At 45.4% G+C, this 27,909-nt stretch overlaps 1 protein-coding gene across 3 annotated transcripts in view; it reads left to right on the top strand.

Moving 5' to 3' along the window:
• The window catches only part of usp40 (ubiquitin specific peptidase 40), a 199,627-nt gene that overhangs the window by 155,841 nt on the left and 15,877 nt on the right, over window positions 1-27,909 (top strand). For all 3 annotated transcript variants that reach the window (XM_072482533.1, XM_072482540.1, XM_072482550.1), the window contains 5 exons: window positions 8,075-8,111; window positions 9,523-9,587; window positions 12,577-12,651; window positions 13,712-13,835; window positions 21,099-21,193. In XM_072482533.1, the coding sequence (XP_072338634.1) occupies window positions 8,075-8,111; window positions 9,523-9,587; window positions 12,577-12,651; window positions 13,712-13,835; window positions 21,099-21,193 (396 nt within the window). The remainder of the gene's footprint in view (window positions 1-8,074; window positions 8,112-9,522; window positions 9,588-12,576; window positions 12,652-13,711; window positions 13,836-21,098; window positions 21,194-27,909) is intronic.

The following is a 27,909-nucleotide window of genomic DNA, read 5'->3' as shown; positions in this document are numbered from 1 at the left end:
GAGCTGGCTTTTCTGGCTGCACTGGACCTTGCAGTAGGTTGAATGTTCCCATCCCGTTGTATTCAGGCAAGTTGGAACGACATAGCTACCGCAAATTTATTTGCTTAGAGAAAGTAATTGAATCTTTCAGTACATGAGCTCCACCACTCAGTGTTTTCATCGTATGGTCCCAAAAATCCCACAATTTTTGCTATGGAAAAGTCTTGCATAACACGATGTGGCAGAAATCTTTTAGCATGACTTTGCTTCATTTTTGAACAAGATACCCCTGAGCTCGGCCTGTTTCCTTCTGAGTTTTGGAACACCCCAGCTCTAAACTTAGAACACACGGTGCTCCCTGTACTGTTCCAAATCTTTCTGGGCAGAGCACGTGCAAAGGTACTTTTCAATGTTCCCTCTGAAATCAACATTTAAATTTCGGCTCCTTCGATGGCTGCTGTCAATATTTGGCACCTATCCATCGCAAGCTTTGGTGTAGTGAAATTTTCAGCTTCTTAATCCTTTTTGGATGTCTGCACATGGGTCAACAATTTTTCTATTTTTTTTTACTTCTCCTGAAGCCTGTCAGCATGGTTCCGACCTCCACGCCGTCAGTGTGTTTTTGGTGTTTTTAAAGGACAGACTTGCAGGACATGAAGGAACAAACAAACGAGCTTTATTGGAAAGGCGTTTACAGGCTGTTAAGATAGATTGCCCATTTGCCCGCACAAACGGCCGATGATGTAATTAATACATCATGTGATCAGAATCTTAAAGTGACCTTGTTTCAACTAGGAACAAACATGAATACACAACAGGGGAAAAGGCTTGATGAAGCGGAGGAAATAATTAATACTGTTAAAAATGCAACTTCCTCGATAGGCGACCAATTATAATCCATGGAAAGACAGATGCGTGGTATGGCAGAATTCCTTTACTACCTGGAAAACAGGCCGGAGGAATAATGAGCTCAGTGCCCCATGGGCTCATTGCCTGTGAGCGAAGATGGCTACTCACCTCCTCGCAACAGCCCTTTCGGCAGATTCATGTTTTTAAAAAGGAGTACTATTAATGCCAGTGTGACTGCTTGCTGGGGAGGCCGCTGGATCACAGGAGGCCATTAGATATGGGGTGGCTCCCGTTAATTGTATGTAAGTAGGGCTCAAGTGGTGATTATTGGTTTCTTGCCACGCTACGGTAGGATCCCGATTTTGCCTACCGGAGCGGGCCGGTTGCATTGCAAATGGTTTTGCCGCCTGCCGCGGTTCTCGTTTTTGTCTTCTACCGCTATTCACTGGCTTTGTGCTCACTCAAGCACAACAAGACCACTGAGTTGCACCCTTAGTCACTTTTTTGGATCCTGGGGGAGGTTTTCGCTACATTTGCCCACACAGAATTATTTTCATCACCTGGCAGCTCTGGCCGCCATTTCAAAAGAATGCTCGATCTCTAAATGAGCTTGTGGACCCCACACCCTCCACCTATGGACAATTTTATCCCCCCCCCCCCCACACACACACACATGGGCCATATGCCATCTCCCATCCTCCTCCAAGTGAGGACACCCCGCTATGGGGTTCTTGGGGGCACCCCCATCTCCAGGACCCCTGCACCCCCTTACAGACCCTCCCTTCCAAGACCCCCACCTGTCACCCCCACAACCTTCAAGAGGCCCCTTCATACCTGTCCAGCACCCCCCCCCCCCCACCCTTCATACCTCCCCTCCACCCTCCTTTCATCGGCATGGCCCCCACAAGCCCTGACCCTTGGCAGTGCTACCCTGGCACCCAAGCACCCTTGCAACTGGCACCCTGGCAGTGGTCCTGCCAGCTTGGCGGTGCCACCTGGGCAGTGCCAAGGTGCCTGCGTTCCAGGGGGAGAGTTAGAGGGCCGCTCTGCACTATCTCTCTTCACCCAGGGGCCTCCATATTGGCCTGGGAGATTCCCCGGGTGCTGTTTCACCTGGTCCACATTTGTGTGGACCAGTAGTGAACGGCGCCCGGCTGCGGCCTCCCTGGGGAGGCCAGTAGATACCGGGTATGTAGGCATCTAGTCGGTTTAATACCTAATTAAGCCAATGTGGCTTGATCCCACCCATTCTGGCCGGGCTCCTGGATCCCAGCACCTCATGGGACTTGGGTAGATTCCGTGAGGCATCATGGCTGCTGGGAAGCCCGCGGGAGGCTTCACCCATTTGGGTGCGACGTGGTTGATACATCGTGCCCAAAATCACATTACACGCGTGTTGCTATTCGCGTCTAAACTGAACATGCCTTTTCCTGCTATTACCGATATTGTGGATAGGTTATACTCGCATCACTAAAGTGGGACGGACCTACATTGTTGGTCCTCATTACCGATATGGCTGGTTAGGATAGCACTGATTAAGATGAATATGTTGCCCGGGCTGTTGTATCCTTTACGGATGCTACAAATTTTTCTTTCTGCTGAGGTCTGAAAAGAAATTAATGGGGTGTTTATCTCCTTTATATGGAATAAAAAGAAACCTTGCTTAAAATTGGCCAAATTGCTGCTTCCTCGTTCAAGGAGTATTGTTTCTTGGGGATTTTAGGACTGTGTCGAATAAATGTGAGAATCTAATAATCATCAACACTTTGAGAGCATGGAGGATGGACCATGGTAGATTTTATTTCACGGTAGCCCAGATTTCCCTCCAGGTCTTGTAGACTATGGTTTAGATATTTGGAAAGTTAGAGGACTTATTGGCTAGGCGACATATTTTGGGGTGCTTCCTTGTTATCTTTTCAGCAACTGTTTCATCAGTATGATGTCCCAAGTTGCTCCTTTTTCAGACATTTGCAATTTTGAAATGTTATTCCTGATGAGACATCTCTGCAACATGATGCTAGTGTCTCCCTAGTGGAAAAAGTATTGTTATCTACACACAAGTTCTGTGACATATGTTCTCGATCCTGTGTGAATGTGCTTGAGACTCTACGGTCTTTGGAAAAAGATTTTACAATGAATGTCGATGAGAAGACTTGGGGCACTATCTGGCAAAAATGCCAATAGAATCTTGGTCTGTAATAGAATGAAGGAGACCCAGCTTAAAATATTGCACCGTCTGCATGTTGCACCAAGCTTGCAACATAGGATAGGCCCCGCTATATCATCACTAAAGCAAACTAGTGAGTGGAGGTTATATACATTGTGTCGGGTCTGTGTCAAAATCAAATCCTATTGGTTGGGCATACTTAAAGAGTTTGAGAAGATATTTGATATGGCCTTCGAGTTTGATCCTTTGTTCTTGGTTCTGGAGCTCCCAGACAAGAAGATAATTGATGCCAATGAGAAAAGGCTGGACGTTATCCTAACATTTGCAGCACAGCAGCCTATCCTTTGTTCCTGGATTAACAATAAGCTTCCTTCTGTTCAGAATTGGCATAAAATTATTATGGAATGCATCCCAATGGAATCTCTAACTGTATACTCTGATCCAAATCGGATGCATTCCAAAAGGTATGGGGCCCCTATCTCAAATACTCATAGCGTCAGACTTCTCTCATAAGGTTTTCTGTAGGTTATGTGGTACCGCCTCTGATACTAGACGTGAGGGTGTGCACCACTTTGCCATGTTTTCATGGCTTTATCCTTTTTCCCCCCACCCTATTACATCGCCTCTCTTTTGTATATGTGGAAGTTCCGGGTTTACTGAACCAGCTGATCATAATGTACTGTACTAGTTTTGAGGGCGTGTTGTAGTAAAAATGGAAAAACTCTTAATAAAAATATATTTAAAAAGAAATGCAAAAATGAGCCCAACTGCATTCACCGCGTAATTTTACAATTCACGGTGGTCAGACAATGTTCAAAGGTTTGCCGGTCCAAATCTTTCAGTAGTTAATAGGTGAGAAAATCCAGTAATTAAATCACTATCAACTGCAGTGGTCATTATAGGGTTGCTACCAGAATTTAGAGCAGACCACTCAGTTACTCTTGCATGAACCTGACCAGATTATTTTAATGATTTCTCTTTTGATCTGAAGTTGTTTGTAAAAGACTGTTCTTGCCTAGATATAGCCTATGCACTATAATGTGTACATGTGTTGAAATGCTGAGGTCGCTCCACAGTCTTGGCGGTAATAGAAAGTAAACAAAGGGAAAATTAATGTTTCTACCATTAGAAATTAAAACATAAAATGCTGGCAACATCTGTGGAGAGTGAAACAGAGTTGACGTTTCGAATATGTGACCCATTTGAAGTCTAATAATTCCATCCATTGGAAGTGACCTTGAAAAACATTTACATTCATTACATATAAAAAGTACTACAATTTCATGATTCCTTGTCAGAAACTATTTTTGGAGCATTTTGCCTTCAGCCACTCATTTTTGTCTTTGTCCTCTCTCATCACTGTATTGTGCATTATATAATGTGTCAGCTGGGATATCGCACATATTCTAGTATGATGCCACATTGTTGGCATCATAGCAGGACCTAGGTTATGTTCCCTTTCGGCAGAGTGAGATTTTTATTGGGGATAGGAAGTGTAATTAAATATAAAGTTATATTTTAAAAATGAATGAGGTTTCCAGTGATGTAAGACCTTTACGCAAGCTCAGAGGGCATTGTTGTAATGGTTTCTATTTCTCGGACAGATTCTAATTTGTGGAAGATTATGAACATACTGGGGTCCGTGCCAAATGGTAGTGGATTGAGAGTACCCAACTCATTTCATGCAGGGTAGATTTTCTGGACTGGGTGTTGAGTGGAATTGAGTAGTTTGCTAAGCAGAAGCATTCTCAATAATAGCACATTGGTCTGGATCTTTCAAACAGCGGCAATGATTGGATTATTGCTGCAGTCAAATATTCTCCCAACTCAACATTGCTGCTCATTTCTTTGTGGGTCTTCCAATTCTGGCTTTATAGAAATGAGCAGCACAGTGTCCATCGGAGAACTCTGTTGGAGAAGTATATACCGTGAAAAATAGACTGGTCCCTTTTTTTTTTACAGCAGTAGCTGATGTATGCTAAGTTTAAAGATCCAGTCTGAATGTTGATGAATGGGTGTGTGGGTGGGTAAATGGTTAGTTGGGTGGGGAGAGGAAGCCTGGCCTGGTTGGAGGTAATAGTTGGGGATTCAGGGGGGCATCCAAATGTTAGTTTTTAATCGAACATTTCCAAGGTAACTATGGTAACGGGGAACTATCTGAAGTCTCCAACTCTAGGTCAGAGTCTGAGACATTCCCCCCCCCCCAGTTGGCTTCAGCTATGCTTGTTTCATTTTCGGGGGGGGGGGGGGGGGTGCATGGTCACCCTCCCTCCCTCCTCTTCTCTCTCTCTCTCTCTTTCCCCCCCCCCCCCCACACACACACACACACAATGTTGCGCAGTCCTTTGGTTCCTCATCTATCTTGTTTTTAAAAATTCTTACTCCTTGTTGCTGGTCTCGAACAGGTTTTGGAACAGGCCGACAAACTGCCCCCAAGTTTCTAGGAAGCCTTCCTCAGACCCTCGGATGGTGTGTGCTTAATCTTCTCCAGGTGGAGAAATTCCGAAAGGTCAGCGAGCCAGTCTGCAGCTGTGGGTGGTTCTGCTGATCACCAGCCGAGCAGGATTCTCCGGCGTGCGACTAGGGAAGCGAAAGTTTGGGCGTCTCCATGTGCAGCTCTGGCTCCATGTGCAGCTCTGGCTGCTCCAATACCGTGGCAATTGCCACTATTGGGCATGGCTTCGCCCTCACCCCTACAACCTTGGACATTGCCTCGGAAAAGACTGTCCAGAACCCAGCAAGTTTGGGACAAACCTAGAACATGTGGGTGTGGTTGGTTGGGCCCCTCTGGCACCGCTCACATTTGTCTTCCACCTCCAGGAAGAACTTACTCATTTGGGTTCTGGTCAAGTGCGCTCTATGCACCACTTTGAGCTGCATTAGGCTTAGCCTTGCGCAGGAGGAGGTGGAGTTGGCATTGCTCACTGCTTCGCTCCAGAGTCCCCACCCTACCTCTGTCCCCAGTTCGTCCTCCCATTTTTGACTGGCCTCGTCCAGTGGTGTTTGAGCTCTGTCCAGTAACTGTCTGTACATTTTCCCACTGAGTCCCCCTTCTTTGCTGCTTGTGCCTATCAGGTCCTCTAATATTGTGGTTTCTGGGGCCCTGGGGTACCCTACTGTCTCCTTGCATAGGAAGTGCCTTATTTGGAGGTGTAGCATTTCCTGTCCTTTTGTTAGTTCCCACTTCCTCGTCCAGTGTCACCAGTCTGTGCCCTACGTAAAAGTCTCCGACCTTCAGTGTGCCCCCGTCCTGCCTCCATCTTTTGAAGGTGTTGTCCAGTATGGCTGGGGGGAATCTGTGATTGCCGCAAATGGGGGCCTATGAGGGACATTTTAGTTAGCCCAAAGTGATATCTCAGTTGGACCCATGTTCTCAGTGTGGCTGCTGCCACTGGGCTCGTTGTGTATCTTGTTGAGGGGGATGTAAGTGCTGCTGTGGCCAGGGCCCAGAGGGTCATTCCTTTGCAGGAGGCCTCCTCCATTTGTACCCACTCTGTGCTGGGTTTGTGTACCCATTCCCTCACTCTTTCTGCCGTGGCTGCCCAGTGGAGTATTGGAAGTTCGGTAAAGCCAAGCCCCCTTTGATTTTCCTTCTTTGCAGTGTTGGTTTGGGAATTCTTGGATACTCTCCCCCCCCCACCACACACACACACACACACACACACACACACACACACACACACACACACACACAAAGGCCATGATTAGACTGTCTACATTTTGGAAAAAGGCTATTGGGATGAAGATCAGTATGGATCGAAACAGGAAGAGGTACCTCAACAGTACGTTCATCTTGATCGTCTGCTCTCTCCCCTCCAGGGAGAGTGGGAGTGAGCCCCACCTTTGTAGGTCCTTTTTTACTTCCCCCACCAGGCTGGTCAGGTTCCACTTGTGGATCTGTGCCCAGTCTCTCTGGTTATCTGGATCCCCAGGTATCGTAATCTGTTCTGGGCCATTTTAAACGGGAGCCCCTCCAGCTCTGCCCCTCCCCCATTTGGGAATGCCTCACTTTTGCCCAGGTTAAGTTCGTAGCCCAAAAAGACCCACTATTCTGACGTTCTGCCATCTGGACCTGTTTTCCTGGTCCTCCACTTTCCCTCTTAGGCTCCCCTGGGTCGTCACCAACCTTCTCACCTCTTTTCCCAGTGCTACAATCCTGTCGCTCTGGTCCGAGGCGGCCTTCTCCAACTCCAGGATTCTCCTGCGCAGGCCTTCTTTGGTTTGCTGCATTTTTTTTGTTGTCTCCGACATCACCTCCTTCATCATTGTGTGGAGCTCTGTATTGATCGCCACCGGAAGTTTAAACTTCCCCTGCAATTCCCAGGTAGGTGCATCAGGGCGTGCACCTTTAAGCAATCTTAGTGATTTGAAGACTGGAAACCTTTCCCAAAATGTTTTCTTGAATGCAAAATGCCTCCTTAGCTTTTTAGAATTGCTTTGATTGATGTGCTTCAGAGTGGGAGTTTCTGATTAGTGACCCTATGCTTGCAGTGATTGGCATAGGCAGCAAGTTAGCTCTCAGGATAGAGTGCGGGATGATCCTATGCAAATTGCAGCTCCTCCAAAACATTACTGTGCCAAGTCCAACCACCCCATCATTGCTGTCCTTTCCAATCTTCACTGGTCCCTGGTACTCTAATGCTTCAAACTCAAAATTCTCACCTGAGTATCATCCTCGTGATATCACCTATTTCATCACCCCTACTCCTTTCTTCCAATTTTCTCCAAATCCTGTAGCCAAACCACCCACACCCCATTCCTCAACACTGGCCTCTTACAAATTTTTCCTTTGCTTCACCCGACCATAGGCAACTGCGTCTTCAACTACCTTTGCCCCAAATACTGGAAGTAACTCCCTAAGTCCTTCTACCTTCATCTTTTTTTGAATAAAACTCATGACTTTGACAAGGCTTTTGGTTACTCCTCTGAATAGCTCATTTGCCTGATAATCCATTTTCTTCATTGCGCCTCTGGTGAAGTATCTTGGAATGCTATTTAACGGTAGTGGTGCTACAGCAATACAAGTTGTTGTTGTATCACATGCCTTTTCACTCATGTTTGCTGTCTCTTTTGTTCCAGTGCTTGAAACTGATGTTGGCGAAATCTGGATTAACAGGTATATTAGCATTATGGTGTCCCTTCAGCATTTACCTTAATTGCTTAAATAGCTGCCTCGACTCATTTGTAATATTTTGAGCCTTAGTTTGTACAGTGGGAAAGAACGGTTAAAATGCGAAAGAGAAAATAATTTGCAGTTTCATGAACAGGGTTTGAGACTAATTGGGTAGCTCTTTCAAAGAGACAACACGAGCACAATGGATTGCATGGCCTCCAGTGGGCAGCACGGTAGCATAGTGGTTAGTACAGTTGCTTCACAGCTCCAGGGTGTCAGGTTCCATTCACGGCTTGGGACACTGCTGTGTGGGGTCTGCACATTCTCCCCGTGTGTGCGTGGGTTTCCTCCGACTGCTCTGGTTTCCTCCCACAATCCAAAAATTTGCAGGTTAGGTGGATTGGCCATGCTAAATTGCCCTTCGTGTTCAAAGAAAAAGGTTGGGTGGAGGTGTGGGCTTGGGTAGGGTGCTCTTTCCAAGGGTCGGTGCAGACTCGATGGGCTGAATGGCGTCCTTCTGCACTATAAATTCCATGATACAGTGCATGCTTCAGAGTGGCAGGTGTATTTTCCTCAAGATTCTGCTTGAAGTGAGATGTGAAACCACAAATTTATGAGTAATGGTCCAGATTTCTGACTATTTTTGTTTAAATGCTGCTTTGAGGGACCAACATTTAGGGTTGTGATTGAAAGCTAGAACACTTGTTTCAGTTGAAAGGTAAACTATAGTGTAGTGTCAAACTATAGTGTCCTGCGTTACCTGATCTTCATTTTGTTTAACTATTTCAAAGATGCTATAATTTCCACATTTTTTCAGAACAAATGCAGTAATCTAGTATATATTGGGATCAATCTGTGTATGAAACATTGTGAACGTGAAAAGGGCCTAGTCTGCTACCACCTAGAATGCATTATTCCAAGACAAGTGGTATTGCTGTGTCATTGTGCATAAGTCCATTCACCATTCAGTAAAACAGGGTGACTTCCATGCAGCAAATTTAATTTGCAGCATAATTGTTACAAGATTACCAGAATTTAATTTGCAATGGATCACTAGGAACCAATATTATTTCAGATAGTATTAAACATTCAGTAGTAGGAAGGTAAGTTAAGAAAGATTTTGAAGTCTAAACCAATGCTTTTTCTCTGATCATAAAATTTGGAAGACATCCAAAGGTTTTCTGTCTTCTTGCCGATTCTCTGTGTAAGCTGATGCCATTACATTAATTTAGCTGAATCCTTTATTGAATTAGTTATCTCGAATGAAAGCATTATTTTTAAAGTGACATCAGCAAACGCACATCTAGCTTTCTAGTGAAAGCTTACTGCCTCTGGGAGAGTTGTTGGTGCTATTAAAAGTTTACATGGCTTCCTCTGTGTGTTCTGTTAAACTATTGTTGCTATTTATCTACAGGAGGGTATTGGCACTTAAGAAAAACTGACTGGTGCTATGATGCTGGAGAGGTTTTGAAAGATGAAGTAAGTTGATGAGGTGGAAATTAGCTCTACCACAAAGGTACAATATTATAATAACCAGCAGTTACTCATTTACCTTGAAATACCATTGAGATACTGGTGATAGTGTTGATAACAGTGCTTCCTTCACCCCACTTGACAATTGGAATGAAATCAAACAGTACAGTTAAGGTCTCACATATGTATTATTTAAATGCGCATTAATTTGTTAGGTTTCAGATTAAATAAAATCATTAGATATCTTTTGAATGCCCTCCTAATCAAGAATTATAATTTAAACTCGTAATTGCAAAGGCATGTTTTATATCCGATATCTGGCCACCACCAGACCTCTGGGCGTCATCAAACAGAATCATCTTCTGGGACCTGAGTTTACATCTATGGGGCACATCCCTCGTACTTACCTGCTCTGGGAAAGTTATGAGACAGAATTGGTTGCTTCCTCACATGGAAACTCAGGGACTCCTCCTTAGGTTATTCTTGTGTACCCTCTACTGGTTAGTTTCAGAACTGTAGATGTTTTGTGCAGGGTTCTCGCACATACTCCAGCATGGACTGGTGTTGAAAAAGATTTATATAGGCATCATTGATCTTTTTGTTTGACACAAAGACTTTTAATATGATTTCCTATAATGATTAGACAATAATGATTTTAGGATATAGAACCTCAACATATACTGTCACTTTATGGATGATTTATGCAACATATATGATTAGTTCATAGAGTCGTTCCTTTTTAAAAACAAACCTGTTTGCTCGAAGGGGACAGTACATTTTATACATTAAAAATTCATCCTCTTTCGTCTTTAAGCTGTTCAAAGCTCATCAGTTATTTGGGAATGGTGGGAAGAGGAGAAAATCACATGAACCTCAAGTATAAGATTGGCCTTTTCATTCAGCCAGAAGTCCAATGTCATCAGAAGTATTGTGAACACAGGTGTACCATGGCTGCAGTGTGTGCCACCCACAAGATGCAATTCAGAAACTCAGTACCTCCCAAATCCACGATCTCTGATACTTAGAAGGATAAGGGCAGCAGGTGCATGGAAACACCACCACCTGCAAGATCCCCCTCCGTTTCCTAGCCGGAATCTTGTAGAGGCGACGGGCTCTTACCCATCTGATAGAGAGTAGGCCAGAGCCCTCATCACCTTTTTTAGGGAAGGCCCACTGCATCTCATTCCACTCAAGTATTTGACAGACCAGCGGCAGGCCTCCTCCCAGGATCAGGAACTAGGGGCATAAGCCCCAACTGTCAAGAACTAGTCAGTCGGAGGCTATCGCTTTATTGAGCAGCAGTACCACTGGGGAGGCAGTGACTACAAACTGGTACAACATCCATCCGAAGCCTAGGATTATCATTGGATCCCAGGCCAGAGGTAAATGTTGGTGGGAGAAGTATCGCAGGTTAGGGGTATGGGGGAGGTGCATCAGCAGTCAAAGCAGGGGAGTGACTCTCAGCGGGACTCTTCCCCCATCTTCATGCTAAGCCCTTCCCTCTTCTCCATGCCGAGTCCCTCGTTCAGGCTCTGAGTGCCTTTGAAAAAGGGGGCCACCCCCCACCCCGCGAGCCTGCAAGGGTTGTTTGTTGTTCTCCCCACATAGCAAGTCCTCAGCCAGCTGTTGGGTTAATAGCAGCATCAAGACATGGCCCTTAAGTGGGTATCAATTGCCCCCTTAAGGGCCTTAACTGGCAACGGGGTGGAAAGACTGTCCACAAGCCATCCCACCCACAATCTTCTTGCCTGATTAATTTCCACCACCCCTTCACCAAACTCACCACAGAGGATGGCACAAGGTTCCGCCTCCTGACTTTGAACTATATCACCATTCCTTTACTGTCACTGGGTCAAAATCCTGGATGCCATACTTAACAGCATTGTGACAGTTCCTCCACAATTTTTCATTCCTCCTTCAAATTTGAATTCAGTAAAAATCTGTCTAATCAGGATCATGAAACCATTGCCGATTGCTGTAAAAATCCATTTTGTTCATTAATATCCTTTCGGGAAGGAAATCTGCCATCCTTACCTGGTCTGGTCTGCATGTCCACAGCAACGTGTTTGACTCTTAACTGCCCCCTCAAGGGCAATTAGGGATGGGCAATAAATGCTGGCACAGCCTGCAATGTTCACGTCGCATGAACAAATAAAAAACAATGGACTGCTGTGGTTCAAGAAGATGGCTCAGTACCACTTTCTTGAGGGCAATTAGGGATGGGTAATAAATGTTTGCCTTGCCAGCGACATACAGATCATTGAATGAAAGAATGAAAAGATTCTTATCATTGTTCTTCCATCAATGTTGATAGGAGGGGATCACATTGATGTTGGTTATCCAGGAAATCTGTATGTTAACCTGGAAATGACTCAGGATGGTGGAAATCCGAGACATTTTCATCCCTCCTATCTACCTCCATTTACGTGCCCTCCCAAAACAAAAGCTATTGAGGCTGAGGACCAGAATTGAGATTGATTTATTTTTCCGTTAGTCCTGAATAATGAAGGATATGGTACTAAGGCAGGTTGATGGAGCCCTGAAACAGATTAGCCAGAGTCTAACTGAATGGTTGTACAGGCATGAGGGGCTGAATGGCCAGCTCCTTTACCATGTATAAGGTAAATATAGTCATGTGGCACAGGAGGAGGCCAGGGAAGTGTAAGCCTCAAATTCCAAGTTTCTTTGTTGAATTGATTGATGTCAGTTGAGATAGCAGTAAGGTGCAGTCCTCGAGTTCTTTTGTTTCATGATTGGAACTTTTGCTGTAAAGTACACGAGAGGGTGACAGGACCAACCTCGATTTTGATACCCCTGCAGTTAAGCAGTTTAATCATTTTCTAGGATCACATCCAAAATGGCGAGATGGTAACCAGTGCCCGTTTAGCTCACTCCTAAACAAGAGTTAATGCTTTCAGGGGTAGGAACTGGGAGAAATAGCAGAAAAGGGAGGTTTAAAGTTGTACATTATTGTTTTCTATCTTGGCGTTTGTAGGAAGCCACATTGGCAGACATGAAGATAGTCAATGGAGAAACACTGGTCATCATGGAGGGAAGACTTCCACCAAAGGTAAAATCCTCACCCTAATTAATCAAATTGGAAGAACCCTCCACAAATTATACTCAGACTTCTATGAAAAAGTGGTCACCAAACCTTGAATTTCCTCACAATTTTAAAATTCAATATCACTAAAAAGTCTTAATTATTTCAATGATTTTTGAACCGCTGCCGATCCCATTGTTGTGTTTCCCTACGTCACACTATCCCTGTCTCTATCTAATTCAGTGATTTTGTGTAGGTGCTTTTACATTACAGTAGAAAGCTACCTTTTCTGTCCAAACTCAGTGGAGATCTAACTTTTTCATGCTCTTCTGATTTGTTCTGACACTGTATACTTCAGAATGTCCAATTCACCCAACAAGCACTCCGGTTTCCTTCCACAAGTCCCAAAAGATGTGATTGTTAGGTGAATTGGACATTCTGAATTCTCCCTCAGTGTACCTGAACAGGCGCCGGAGTGTGGCGACTTGGGGATTTTCACAGTAACTTCATTGCAGTGTTATAATAAAGATTATTATTAGGAGTAGGCCTTTTGGCCCATCGAACCGATATCCGCAGCTCTGTGAAAGAGCCATTCTATTGTTTCCATTCTGCTCTTTCCCCACAGCCCTGTCAATTTTTCTTTCTCAAGACTATATTCAATTCGCTTTCTAAAAATTGCTATTGAATCTGTTTCCATCATCCTTTCAGACAGTGCATTCCAGATCTCCTCATCCATCTCCGATTCGTTTTCAAATTATTCCAAATCTGTGTCCTCTGGTTACTGACTTCCCTTTAGTGGAAACAGTCTTTCTGTCGGGACTTTTCATTATTATGAACACCTCTATTAAATTTCGGCTTAATCTTCTATGTGAAAAGGGGGAAGTCCAAGAACCATCATTTTGATACTTCCTGCATCGTGCCCGCTGTTCAAAAAAGGCTCGTATGATGAGTGAAACAGCAGTTTCCTTTTCCATGACTTGGCCTGCAGGGGCAGTAGGCTGCTTTCACTGCCAGTGCCAGATTAAAAATAAAAGTCTCTTTTGTGTCCTTTTTGTGCTTTTTCAGTTTCTTGGTGTATCTCTCACAGGGGTTCCTGATTTTACCTGTCTGGCTCTACCAGCCTGCACCGAACTCAGAAAACAGAGGATGCTTTCATGAAGAGCAGGAAAACGTTTCAGATAGGCTCTATGCTTTAAATATTGAGTCTAGAGGTAGGTCAGTCAAGTTATGTAAACTGTTGGTGCTCTGTGATAGTTTGCAGGTCAGGATGTAATGTGATTCTGGCACAGTGTCGGTGTGACTAACATTTATGGAAATCTACAGAATAATTGTGAGCAGACAGCTATAAAAATCATTATTGTTTCATTTCCTTGAATCTACATATGCAAAATGAAAATCTTCTTTCTGTGTTGGAGCTGCTTCAGCTGGGTGTGCAAAATGTTTTGGGATATTGTTATGATCCCAGTTGGTGTTATAACTGGACGGGAAGATCCTCGGATGGGACCAGGCTCAAATGATTGTACTTTTACTTTTTTAAATAAAACATAAAGGAACAGAGTCACAGGACTGCTGCTTTAACAAGAAAATAACGCTTATTAAATATGAAAACATTGGATTATGGTACAATACTCTTTTACTCCCTCTTCGGGCAGCACGGTAGCACAGTGGTTAGCATTGTTGCTTCACAGGTTTGATTCCCGACTTGGGTCACTGTTTGTGCGGAGTCTGCACATTCTCCCCGTGTCTGCGGGGTTTCCTCTGGGTGCCCCGGATTCCTCCCACAAGTCCTGAAAGACGGGCTTGTTAGGCGAATTGGACATTCTGAATTCTCCCTCCGTGTACCCGAACAGGCGCTGGAATGTGGCGACTAGGGACTTTTCACAGTAACTTCATTGCAGTGTTAATGTCAGCCTACTTGTGACAATAATAAAGATTATTATTAATATTATTTAATGTAACAATCACACACCAATTTTAAGATTAACACTGATTAAATACATCTTAAGCTACAATGGCCTCTTTAACACCAAGTCCCTTTTAAGCACACAGATTGGCTGTGGTCAAATTCACACATTGCTGTTAACACACATTCGTCCCGTTGATTTCTCCTCGGAATTCCTCGAGATGATTGTCACATGAGAGTTTCCAAGCTCCACTCCCCCAAAACGCGCAAAAATTTCCTTTCACGATAATGCTTTCCAACAGCGGTCTACATTCCGAAATCCAGTGCAGATTTTCCCAATGGCTCTTTTAAACAACATTTCCATTCCGAAGCGAATCCGGTTTTCACATTACTCCCTTAGGATTTCTTTATCTTGGGGAGTTCTGGTGGTGGCCATAGTAAGTGGTCTCATATTTGATGGCTCCCGCTCAAGGTGGATTTTGTTGGTCCTTCCCCATCCTTTAGGGGACTTTTTGAGGATAAAAGGTGTGTGAGTGCCCAGGGAAGGTAATACACCTCTGGTGAGATCGGTTATGATCAGAAGACGAGAGGTGCCACGAGAAAGAGAGAGCAGCTGGAGCAGGACAGTCTCCGTGGTACACCATAGGTTAAGATGGCGGACGGCAAGGGGGTAGAACTCCCCCCTCCTTTCTTCCCCCCCCCCTACATTATCGTAGGCTTCCAGCTCCATGATTCTTAAAAAGGATAAGGACCAGGAGCAGTGTGGGTAGTACTGCCCGATATTGTTATTGAATGCCGATGCCAAGCTTTTGGCGAGGGTGCTTGGATCGCGGATTGAGGACTGTGCCGGGGTTAATTGGGGAGGATCAGGCGGGTTTTGTGAAAGGGAAGACTGTTGTCGGCGAATGTGCGGAGGTTACTTAATGTGATTATGGTGCAGGATGTTGAGGTAGTGGTGGCAATGGATGTGGAGAAGGATTTTGATCAGGTGGAGTGGGCGTATTTGTTTGAGGTGCTGGGGAAGTTCAGGTTCAGACAGAGGTTTGTGGATTGGATCCGGCTGCTGAATAAGGTGCCTCTGGTGAGTGTGCGGATGAACCAAGTGAGGTCTGGGGTACTTTGGGCTACACCGTGGGACGAGACAGGAGTGCCCGCTCTCCCCGTTACTTTTCGCTTTGGAAATGGCACTTTGGGCGTCGAGGGATTGGAGGGGGATTGAGCGGGAGGGGGCGCTGAGCATAGGGTTTTGTTGTACGTGGTTGACCTGTTTTATATATTTCTGGCCCGTTGGGGGGATTATGGAGATTTTAGGGGAATTCAGTCGGTTTTCGAGATATAAATTGAACATGGGAAAGTGTGAGGTAGAAAATAGAACATAGAACATAGAGTGCAGAAGGAGGCCATTTGGCCCAGCAAGTTTGCACCGACCCACTTAAGCCCTCACTTCCACCCTATCCCCCGAACCCAATAATCCCTTCTAACCTTTTTGGACACTAAGGGCAATTTAGCATGGCCAATCCACCTAATCTGCGCATCTTTGGACTGTGGGAGGAAACCGGAGCACCCGGAGGAAACGCACGCAGACACGGGGAGAACGTGTAGACTCCGCACAGACAGTGACCCAGCAGGGAATCAAACCTGGGACCCTGGCGCTTTGAAGCCACAGTGCTAACCACTATGCTATCGTGCTGCCCTGTCAAGGTGTTCCCGATCAATGCCAGAGGCAGGAAAGGAGGTATGGGGAGTTGCCATTCAGTGTGGTGGGGATGAGCTTTAGATATCATGGTATCCAGTGGCGCGGAGCTGGGCCCAGCTGCATAGATTGAACTTGGCCCGATTGGTAGAGGTGGGACGTTTTGCCGCTGACGCTGGCTGGGCGGGTGCAGACAGTGAAAATGGCGGTGCTGCCAAGGTTTCTGTTTGTGTTTCGGAATCTCCCCATCTTTATCTCCAAGTCATTTCTCAGGAAAGTCAGTGGGTTGATCTCGGGATTTGTTTGGGTGGGGAAGGACCCGCAGATGCGGTGGGCTTTTTTGGAGGGGGGGGTTGAGGGGGCATTGCCGATTTTGCTAAATTATTATTGAGGCTGCAAACATTACAATGCTGAGGAAATGGGCCGTGGAGTAGAGGTGAGTTTAGGGACGAGTGGAGGCTGTATCATGTAGGGGTACGGGTTTGAGGGCTTTGTTGGCGCCTTTTCCGTTCTCGCCGGCCAGGTATTCCGTTAGCCCAATTGTGGCGTTGGCCTTGAAGGTGTGGGGGCAGTGTAGGCAGCACTTGGGGTTAGAGGGCATGTTGTTGTGGGCGCCGATTTGCGATAACCATAGGCTCGTGCCGGTGAGACTGGATGCGAAGTTCCTGGGGTGGTGGCAGGTGGGGATTGAGCACATCAGGGACTTATTTGTAGGGGCATGTTTGCGGGGCTGAAGGTGTTGAAGAAGGAATTGTAGGGTGTTGCCCAAATGAATGGTTTTAGGTACCTGCAGGTTTGGGACTTTGTTAGGAGAGAGGTGCAGTCCTTTAGAATAAAGAACAAAGGGCAATACAGCACAGGAACAGGCCCTTCGGCCCTCCAAGTCTGAACCGGTCATGATACCCCCTTTCTGGGGCTGCCTCCTCCAGTGCTGCAAGATAAGCTCCTGTCCGAGGACGAAATAGGGGAGCGGAGGGTGTTGGATATTTACAAGGAATTAATGGAGAGTGCCCTGGTGGAGGATGTTAAGTACAAATGGGAGGAGGAGCTGGGAGAGGAGGTGGGGGTTGGGGTATTGATAGAGGCCTTGTGGAGGGTGAATGCACCGTTGTTGTGTGCAAGATTAAGCCTCATCCAGTTTAAAGTGGTGCATAGGGCCCACATGACGGTTGTGAAGATGAACAAGCTTTTTGAGGGGATGGAAGTTAGGTGTGGGCGGTGCATGGGGGAGTCCGTGAATCACGTCCATATGTTCTCGGCATGTCCAAGACGGGAGATTCTGGCAGGGATTCTCGGATGCTATGTCCCAGGTTCTGGGTGTGAGGGTGGTCCCGAGTCCGGGGGGTGGCGATATTTGTTGTGTCGGAAGCCCCAGGAGTCCGGGGGGAGGCAGAGGCTGATGTGTTGGCCTTTGCCTCCTTGATAGCCCAGAGAGGAATTTAGTTGCAGGACTTGGAGACACCGAAGGCAGGAGTGTGGGTGAGCGACCCGACAGAATTCCTGTGGTTCAAGAAGATTAAGTTTGCTCTGCGGCGGTCAGTTTCAGGATTCACCCGGAGGTAGAGACCATTGACCATTCATTGATTTTTTTCAAGGAGGATTGAAGGGAGGGGGGGGGTTAAAATGGGGAAGTCGGGACGTGACTGGGTCTCGGGGCCTGGAGAGTTGTGGTTGTTTATTTGGCCGATGTGTTCTTATATTCTGTATATTTATATTTTTGTTGAAAAGCCTTGAATAAAAATATTAAAATAAAAGCATGTCTTTATCTTGACTGCTGTACAAATTGTTCACAATTGCTTTAACTCTTAATTCCCAGACCCTACTAAAATGTCATCAAAGGTTTGATTTAACTCTGATTCAGTTTTCCCACTTTAAATCTGGTTATTGCAGCTGTCTCTTTAACACAGAACACTTTTACTCTTCCTTGAATTTTTCTGAACAATACCTTAGTCTCTGTTCTCTTAACTTCAAGTCTCTGTTCTCTTACTTCAGTCACCTTAAGACATTCTTTCTGTCCCAATTTCCTGGTTATCTGGACAGTAACTGGTTCTTTAGGGAGCCTGCCTTTTTGCAGCTCCCATCTTGTACAGTCTTTCTTCTGGCAGAGATGTTCACTCCCACCCATGTCCTGTCTTCAACCGCAATGGCCACATACTTCTGCCCTATTTACTTTTTACGCCGTAGCTCTCTCTAAACGCAGTAGAGTCACAGTTGGAATTAAACCAACCCCTGCACAAGCAAACATCTTTGTCTTTGTTTTAATTTTAAAATAATGTTTCCTATTAAGGGGCAATTTAATTTGGCCAATCCACCTACCTTGCACATCTTTGGGTTGTGGGGGTGAGACCCATGCAGACACGGGGAGAATGGGCAAACTCCTCACGGACAGTGACCCGGGACTGGATTCGAACATGGGTCCTCGGCGCCATGAGGCAGCATGAATCTAACCATAGGTTTCACCCTTTCAGGCACAGAAACATTAAATCAAACCCACCTGAAACTATACCTTATTTCTAATGTTTACTAATACAAATATAAATCTCTTAAAACTACCTTTGTTTTCCTAACAATATGGATTTGCCCATGACCAATGTCCCTCAGTGACTAGCTGATAGTCATAGAGTTTTGCAGCACAAAAAAATGACCCTTCAGCCCATCGTGTCTGTGCCAGCCAATCTAAACCCATTTTCCAAACTTGGACCGCGAAATTGTATGCTATGGCGTTTTCAGTGCTGATCTGAATGCTTCGACCTCGACCATCTTTTCAGCCAATGAGTTCCAGATTCTCTCCACTCTCTTGGAGAAAATGTTTTCCTCAAATCCCCTCTAAATATCCTCTCTAAATGATAAGCTTGTTGTAATTGCCTAGGATAATTATATCTCTCTACTTGATTATTCCAACATGTTAGTGGAACAGAATAGCCTGCTTTTGTTATCATAGATCTATCTGCCATTCTTTTCAGTTTATTCCTCATTCTTTTTTGCTGAATGTCCTTGCATATGTGTCTTCAGTATAATAAATATGCCAACTTCAAAATTCCTCCCCTCAATCATCTCTCAAAATCACTCGAAATTCGAAGCTGGTTGGCATTCCTGGTGGACCAGTTCCTGACCTTCACTCTAGCCCGTCCCCAACAAAGGGGGCTGAAATTTACAACTTTCTTTACCCTCTTTTAAACCCTTTCAATAAGTACCAAAAGCTGCTCCTCCCTCCGTACTCAATCAAATGGAAGAGGCAGCTTTCTCTGGCAGCTATTCTCATCGGGGTTTGATTTAATGTCATACTTATTAAGTTGCTAATCTGGTTCCAGCCATGTGTGAATTAAAAACAACACAGCTAAAAAGAGCAGTGTGAAGGGAACTTGCCATCTAATTTCTCACCACCAAAGGGCAGGCTGATGAAAACTTATCAACTGAAGAATTGCTTAATGGGTGCTTGATAGAGCAGAACTGGAGTATTATTGCAAAAACTATACAAGCCGTCAAAGTTTTTCTTCTTGCACTCATCAGGACAGATGCTTTTGACAAGGTCCCACACGAGATTAGTGAGCAAAATTAAAGCTCATGGTATTGGGGGTAATGTATTGATGTGGATAGAGAACTGGTTGACAGACAGGAAGCAGAGAGTGGGAATAAACGGGTCCTTTACAGAGTGGCAGGCAGTGACTAGTTGGGTATCTGTTCACAATATACATTAATGATTTGGACAAAGGAATTATATGCAATATCCCCAAATTTTCAGATGACACTAAAGTGAGTGGCAGTGCGTGCTGTGAGGAAGATGTAAAGAGGCTGCAGGGTGCCTTGGGTAGGCTGGCTAAATGGGCAAATACTTGGCAAATTCAATATAATGTGAGGTTATCCACTTTGGTAACACAAACAGGAAAGCAGATTATTATCTGAATGGTGGCAGTTTAGGAAAAGGGGAAGTGCAACGAGACCTGGTGTCATTCATAGAATTTACAGTGCAGAAGGAGGCTATTCGGCCCATCGAGTTTGCACCGGCACTTGGAAAGAGCAACCTACCCAAGGTCCACACCTCCACCCTATCCCCATAACCCAGCAACCCCACCCAACACTATGGGCAATTTTGGACACTAAGGGCAATTTGGCATGGTCAATCCACCTAACCTGCACATCTTTGGACTGTGGGAGGAAACCGGAGCACCCGGAGGAAACCCACGCACACACGGGGAGGATGTGCAGACTCCGCACAGACAGTGACCCAAGCCGGAATCGAACCTGGGACCCTGGAGCTGTGAAGCAATTGTGCTAACCACCATGCTACCGTGCTCCTCTTCCCTGCAACCTTGCATGTTCCTCCTTTTCAGATAACAGTTTAATTCCCTTTTGAATGCTTTGATGGAATCTGTCCGATTCAATTCACAATCCACATTCTCAGGCATGCGTTCCAGATTTCAATAATTTGCTGTGTGAAAAAATTTGCACTCTGCAAACAATGATTATCTAGGCATTGCATGTTTTCCAATTGAACAAAAGCTTAGGGGATAACTGTTGCCAGATACATTCTCCATGGCAATGTCTCGACAAATCAGAGTTCTTCCCAATCGCTCAGCACCCTTTCTCTTCTGGTGTAAATTATTGCTCCCTTTGAAATTTGGAATTCCTGCATCTGTCCTGATGAGTCTAAAACGAAAAGCTTCAACAGCATGTCTTTTTTTCACTAATTGTTTAACAACTCGATATGCTATTGATGTATGTCACTACTATGACTAGATAAATCATTGTGCTTTGTGCCTTGTATGATGTAATTTCTTATGCTTGACTATTTGATATCATGAGTTAGCTATACTGTGAGTTAGCTGTACAAAATTATGTTTGGGCAATTCTGATATATCCATGTATTTTGTATTGCAGATTTTTCATCACAACAGTATATGGGCACTGAGCTCGAGTACATGGGCAATATTGAAATATCTGGGGAAGCTAGTCTGGAAGATTTGAAAACTCAGGTAGGTTAACTCACTAATTTATTTCCCTTTGATTCTCCTGCACACTGTTTGAAAAGCCTTGTATTCTGTTCAATGTGTAGAGTTCTGCATGCTCCTCAGCAGATCCTCCATTTAGTCAGCAGAGATTTATATATGTTTAATATAATCTTGGACAATTGGACTATGGGCAGCATTGGTATAACCAAAATTTATTGCCCAACCCTGGCTACCCATGAGAAGGTGGTGGTGAGCTGCAGTCTTGAATCACAGGAATATGTGTGATGAAGGTGCTTCCACACTGCTGCTTCCACACTGCTGCTAAGTGTGATGTTCCAATATTTTGACCCACAACATAGAAGCATAGAAAATAGGAGCAGGAGGAGGCCATGGTATGTCTGCCTTCATGGTGAGAGGATTTGAGTACAGGAATAGAAATGTTTTATTGCAATTGTATCGGGCATTGGTGAGTCCACACCTGGAGTATTGTGTGTAGTTTTGATGTGCTTATCTGAGGAATGATGTTCTTGCTTTTGTTACGATACCCTTGGCGAGTGCCCGGTCAATTCCACACCCCGGAGTCCCAACATAAGTGAATTAACCAATAATTCACATTTTCCGAAGATCTTTAACCCTAGACTGCTCAATGAGTTACAGACACCAGGTTTATCAGTAAAACATTAACAAACTGTATATTAATAAAAAGAAGAAAAGATGAGTATATCAGGAAATAACAGGATAATAGACTACCAGACTACCTAATCCCAAGACACCCGTCCCACCCTCTTGTTAGACACCCGTCCCACCCTCTTTCCAGACACACAAGTCTGACACAAGGTAAGGATCGGCGAGGAATAAAATAAAACGGGGATCAAAGGGGTAGGTCTGAGATGAGTCTTCACGACTGGTTGCAGCCTCTGGGAAATGGATTTACTTGAGAGGTTTAGGTTGGCGCAATTCCGTCCTTTGACCACCAGATGGTGCTTCACCTAAGAATTCCAGTTCAGTGCGATTCTGCCCGTTGACCACCAGATGGAGCTAGGTCCGGGTGTTCAGATCAGTGCAGTTCTTGTCACCGGTCACCAGATAGTGCTGTATACTGGATGCTCAGGTCGGTGTACTTCTGCCTTCCCACCACCAGTATGGAGCATTCGCCTCCCTGTGAGAACAATAAGCTCTGATCCGGGAATTGAGCAGTTTTTACTGGCCAGGTTCTTGTACAAGACTTTGGCGGTTTTACCACAAATGTTCCCATTTTAAGCTTCAATTCTTCAGCTCTTCCCAGCCCGTGCCACACACAGTTTGCAGGGCAGCACGGTAGCATAGTGGTTAGCACAATTTCGTCACAGCTCCACGGCCCCGGGTTCGATTCCCGGCTTGGGTCACTGTCTGTGCGGAGTCTGCACATCCTCCCCGTATCTGCGTGGGTTTCCTCCGGGTGCTCCGGTTTCCTCCCACAGTCCAAAGGCGGTGGAGAGGGGTGAGTTGCCAGCAACGTTGTCGCGGGTGTTGGTTTCGCTGATCCTGAAGAAGGGGAATCAGGTCCACGTCATTGTTCAACACGGATGTGAAAGTACTGGCGAAGGTGTTGGTGTGTAGGTTGGAGAGGTGTTTACCAGAGGTGGTCTCCGAAGACCAAACAGGTTTTGAGATGGGTAGGCAGCTCTACATTGAATGTAGTTTGTGGGCAGGCACCAGAGGTTATTGTATCCATGCGGAAAAGACCTTGACCGGGTAGAGTGGAGGTACTTGTTCAAAATTCAGGGTAGGTTTAGGTTTGGGCCGATGTTTGTGACGTGGGTTGGTGCATCGCCGTTACTCTTTGCGCTGGAAATTGAGCCCTTGGTGATGGAGGTCAGCCGAGTGATGAGGGATTGAAGGGAGGCAGGGAGCATCGGGTGTCATTATACACAGACGACCTGCAGTTGATTGTGTCAGGCCCACTGGAGAACATGGGCAGAATTATGGGCCTGTTAAGAGAGGTCGGGGGCCTTCACCGGGTACAAGCTGAACGTAGGGAAGAGAGAGGTGTTCCCGGTGAATGCGGCAGGGCAGGGAGGCCAATTTGGGGGTACTATCGTTTAAGGTGGCAAGAGAGCAGTTTAGGTATTTGGGGATTGTGACACATGAGTGGTCCACGATGCGCAGGTAGAACTTGACAGTGTTAGTAGATAAGGTTAAGGGGGATTTCAAGAGATGGGATGCTTTGCGCTTGACATTGGCAGGGAGGGTGCAGGTGGTAAAGATGAATGTGCTGCCAAGGTTCCGGTTTGTCTTTCAGACCCTCCCTATTTTTCTAGTTCAAGGGGCCTGGTGACGGCCCTGTTGCAGTCAGCCCCAGGGAAGTACACGGGAAATCCAGTGGGGCAGTCGACTATCAGGATATGGAACCAGCTGAGGAGGCTTTTTAAGTGGACAAGGTGATGGTGCTGATGCCACTGTATGGGAACCACAGGTTTAAGCCTAGAGGGATGGCGGGGCTGGAGCGGGTTAGTGATATATTCTCAAGAGGGGATGTTGTGGGGATGGACGAGCTGCGGGAGAGGTTTGAGCTGCCGATGGTTAGCAAGTTTAGGTACATGCAATTACATGCAGTGACAGGAGTGGCAGGTGTTTCCCCAGTTACCAGAATACACATTGTTGGAACAATTGCTGCTCCCTGATGCTTGGAGGAGGGCAGGATTGGGGACATATACGGGTTGTTGAGGGAGCAGGGCAAGGTACAGGTGGTGGGCATAAAGTGTAAGTGGGAGGAGGAGTTGAGGAGAGAACAAGGTTGGGACTCTGATGTGAGGTGTCATGTGAGGGTACCTTTAAGAAATGGATGTTTACGGAATGTACCTTTAAGAAATGCAGTGATGTCAGAGTGTTGCATCAGATTAGATCAGCCATTTTGCAGTTTAGTTTTTAGTTTCAGTTTGAAAAGAGCTTGCGGGGTGTGTCTATGTTTGCAGTGAGCTGGAGCTGCTGTGATCTCTGCCATGAAAGACTATCTCTGGATCATTTGGGTGATTTAAACTCATAATAGTAAAGCCTTTAACCTGATGTGTTTCTGTTTAAAGGTGTTAAGTCTCATGGATGTTGAAAGGAATAACTGAAGGATTATTTAGTGTTGTAATATTTTCGGGGTTCTCTTTGAAGTAAGGGGTGTTAAGAGATCCAATGATTATTTAAGAGGTTAAGTTGAGTTCATGGAATAAACATTGTTTTGTGTTTAAAAACCCACGTGTCCATAATTGTAATCCCACACCTAGGGAACAAGCCGTGTGCTCAGAAAAGCAACAATAGCATTAAAGGGGAGGTTGGTTGAACTCCATAATACATTTTGGGGTTTTATAGAATTTTTTTTTTTATAAATAGAATTTACAATGCAGAAGGGGTCCATCGAGTCTGCACCAGCTCTTGGAAAGAGCACCCTACCCAACCGCACACCTCCACCCTATCCCCATAACCCCACCCAACACTAAGGGCAATTTTGGACACTAAGGGCAATTTAGCATGGCCAATCCACCTAACCTGCACATCTTTGGACTGTGGGAGGAAACCGGAGCACCCGGAGGAAACCCACGCACACACGGGGAGGACGTGCAGACTCCGCACAGACAGTGATCCAAGCCGGGAATCGAACCTGGGACCCTGGAGCTGTGAAGCAATTGTGCTAATCACTATGCTCCGGTGCTGCCCTCAAAAGGGTTCTTCAGAGGTTACTGAAAACACCTCTCCCATAACAGAGGCAATGCGGTGGGTGAGCTCAACCTCCCCCTCTACATGTTCAAGGTGGTGCACAGGATGCACATGTCTTGGGCGAGGATGAGTGGGTTCTTCCAGGGGGTGACCGATGGCTGTGAGTGGGCGGGGGCCGCCGAATCATGCTCACATGTTCTGGGGTTGCAGGGAGCTGGAGAACTTTTGGGAGGAGGTGTTTGGTACAGACAGTGACCCAAGCCAGGAATCGAACCTGGCACCCTGGAGCTGTGAAGCAACTGTGCTACCCACTGCACTACCGTGCTGACCAAAAAATGCTGGACGTCTGGCAGACGTTTGATAAAACAACGCCAGCAATCCGTCCGGCCCCAGGGCCTTCCCCCAACTGCATTCCCCTGATACTATCCACCACCTCCCTCAGCCCCAATAGCTTCTCCAATGCCTGACTCTTCCTCTCCTCCAGCTCTGGGAACTCCAACCCATCCCGAAACACCCCCTCCCCCCGGCCGGGCCGTGTACAACCCCCTAGACACCTCATTTATCTTTTGTGGCTCCGACACCATCTCCCTCTCCTCCGCCCTTACTTGCAAAATATCCCTAGACGCTGCCTGATGCTGAAATTGGTGGGCCAACATATGACTCACCTTCTCTCCATACTCGTATTGTACCCCCCTCGCCCTCCGCAGCTGTCCCAGCACCTTGCCCGTTGTAAACCTGTTAAACTGCCCTTGCAACCTCCTCCTTCGTGGGGCCCAACGAATGTCTCCTATCCACCTCGACTATCTTGTCTAACAGCCACCGGTGCTCCTTCCTCCTCCTCCAGTCCCTATGCGCCTTAAACAAAATAATCTCACCTCGGACGACCACCTTCAAAGCTTCCCAGAACGTGGCCGCCGACACCTCCCCATTCTGATTGAGCTCTACATAGTTCCTAATCGCCACTCGCACCTTCTCACAAACACTTTTTCTGCCAGCAATCCATCCAGAATCCAACCTCCACCCCGGCCTCTACCCCTGCCCTGAACTAAGCCTCACATCCAGCCAATGCGGTGCGTGGTCGGAAATCACATACTCCGCCCGTACCACCCTCATTAGCACCGCCCGACTCATCATGAAAAATCAATTCTAGAGTGCACGTGCGAGAAGAAAGGGGTACTCCTTCCCAGGTTGCTCTGCCAGTCATTATGACCATGGCTGATCATCCAGCTCAATAGCCTGATCCCGCTTTCCCCCATATCCTTTAAACCCCTTCGCCCCAACGATGAAAGACCAGCAATATATAATCAAGTAGGATGGTGGGTGACTGGAGGTACTGGTGTTTCCATGCACCAAGTAAGAAGGTAACGGAACAAATGCACCATCTTCCATCCTGCAGAGATGTTATCAGGATGTTGTTTCTCCAAACACATCTCAAGCATGATCATCTTAAGCTGGCAATCAGCACAAATATCTGCTTTATCAGCAGCTCACCCACCATCTTAAACATGAAACTTGCCTACCCCGGTGCAGAGTTGCTGCACTTTTTACTGTGTATGAGATACACAAAAACCTATCCAGACTTCTACAACAGGACCTGTAAAAATTTGAAATCCCTGCAGACTGTTCAGTGGTTCAAAGTTGACTCCACGCTGCTACCAGTTATTATTTTACCTGCGTATAAGTGAGACTTAATGTCCTGCAATATTCTTCCAGAAATTTATAAAGAACAAATGAGAATTATATTATCCATTATTATCCTTTGGTAAAAGGCAAGACCTATTTTAGGTCTATACCTTCTCGAATATACTCCAAAAATCAGAACTGTAAGAAAATCCATCCAGTGATACATCTTACATACCCAATTCTACCCAGTAATTGGTCTGACAAGCTCTGAATCTAGGCACTTGCTTTGGGCCTCCCTTATCTGTCTTTTAGCCTTCATACACGCATTTCCTGTGAGATTTAACTAATTAAAATTTAGTTTTTAACATAATTTTGCTTGATGAAGAGGAACTAAAACTAAATTAATAAGATAATTTGAATTAATGAAAACTATAAACTGGCAGTCTCAATATTAAACTATGGACCATTTATTTATTTAGTGAGTGAATTTCTGAAGCCAAGTGAGTAATCTGCCACTTATTCTGTGGAGGGAGCACTCTACACAACTACAGACTAACAAAAGCATATTAGTAAAAGGGATTTATAGTTGATTATGTTTCAGTGACTTGCAAAAGATGAAGCGTACCCATAGACATAGTTATGAAGTTAAAACCATGATAGTTTTTGTTCTCTTCCCTCTATGTTCTGGCAATAATAAGTGTGTTCTTTGCAATAACATGGCCACTCGTGACACAATAAAGAATATGCAATCAGCAGATCATCAGAAATCCAAGGGGATATTTTTATTCAGAACTAAAGAAAAATGCATAGGTTATCTAACTCTTGCAATGCCTGATCCCTCTCAAAACCCACATTCTTCCAGTCGCTGCCTTGAGTGCAAAATTGCTGTGCACTTCTTCACATGTAAAAAAAATTGCGTTTGCGCACAAATACATCAGTATTCCAAGTGACATCTAACACAATTTATCCTTGTGCTTTCAGGTGATCTATGAAAAGACTGGAAGAATGGGATGTGTGACTGGAGCTCTTTGCTAATCTTTCTTGCATGGTCCCAGTGTAGTGGCTAGACTCGCAGTGTGGTTTTCTTAATAGGACCATAGACAGGGCCACAAACATCCTCAGGCGAAAGTTATAAATTTACATCTCTCACCTGCATTTTTCTAACTTAGACTAGAATGTACAGACACCTTACTTAGAATTGCGTATAGGTGATTTATTCCAGTTTCAGAAAAGTTCCGATTTGGTGGTGTGAATTTTGTGCCTCTATCTTCCTCACATTCCATTTTTACAACTCACTAATTTTATCTTAATGAGCCTTGAGAAACTTTGCTGTCCTTTTATAAAAATAAATTTAGAGTATCCAATTTTTTTTTTTTCCTATTAAGGGGCAATTTAGCGTGGCCAGTCCACCTAACCTGCACATCTCTGGGTTG

Source organism: Scyliorhinus torazame, chromosome 2, assembly GCF_047496885.1.
Source record: "Scyliorhinus torazame isolate Kashiwa2021f chromosome 2, sScyTor2.1, whole genome shotgun sequence".
Lineage (NCBI taxonomy): Eukaryota > Metazoa > Chordata > Chondrichthyes > Carcharhiniformes > Scyliorhinidae > Scyliorhinus > Scyliorhinus torazame.
This window is presented reverse-complemented; position numbering and strand designations above follow the sequence as displayed.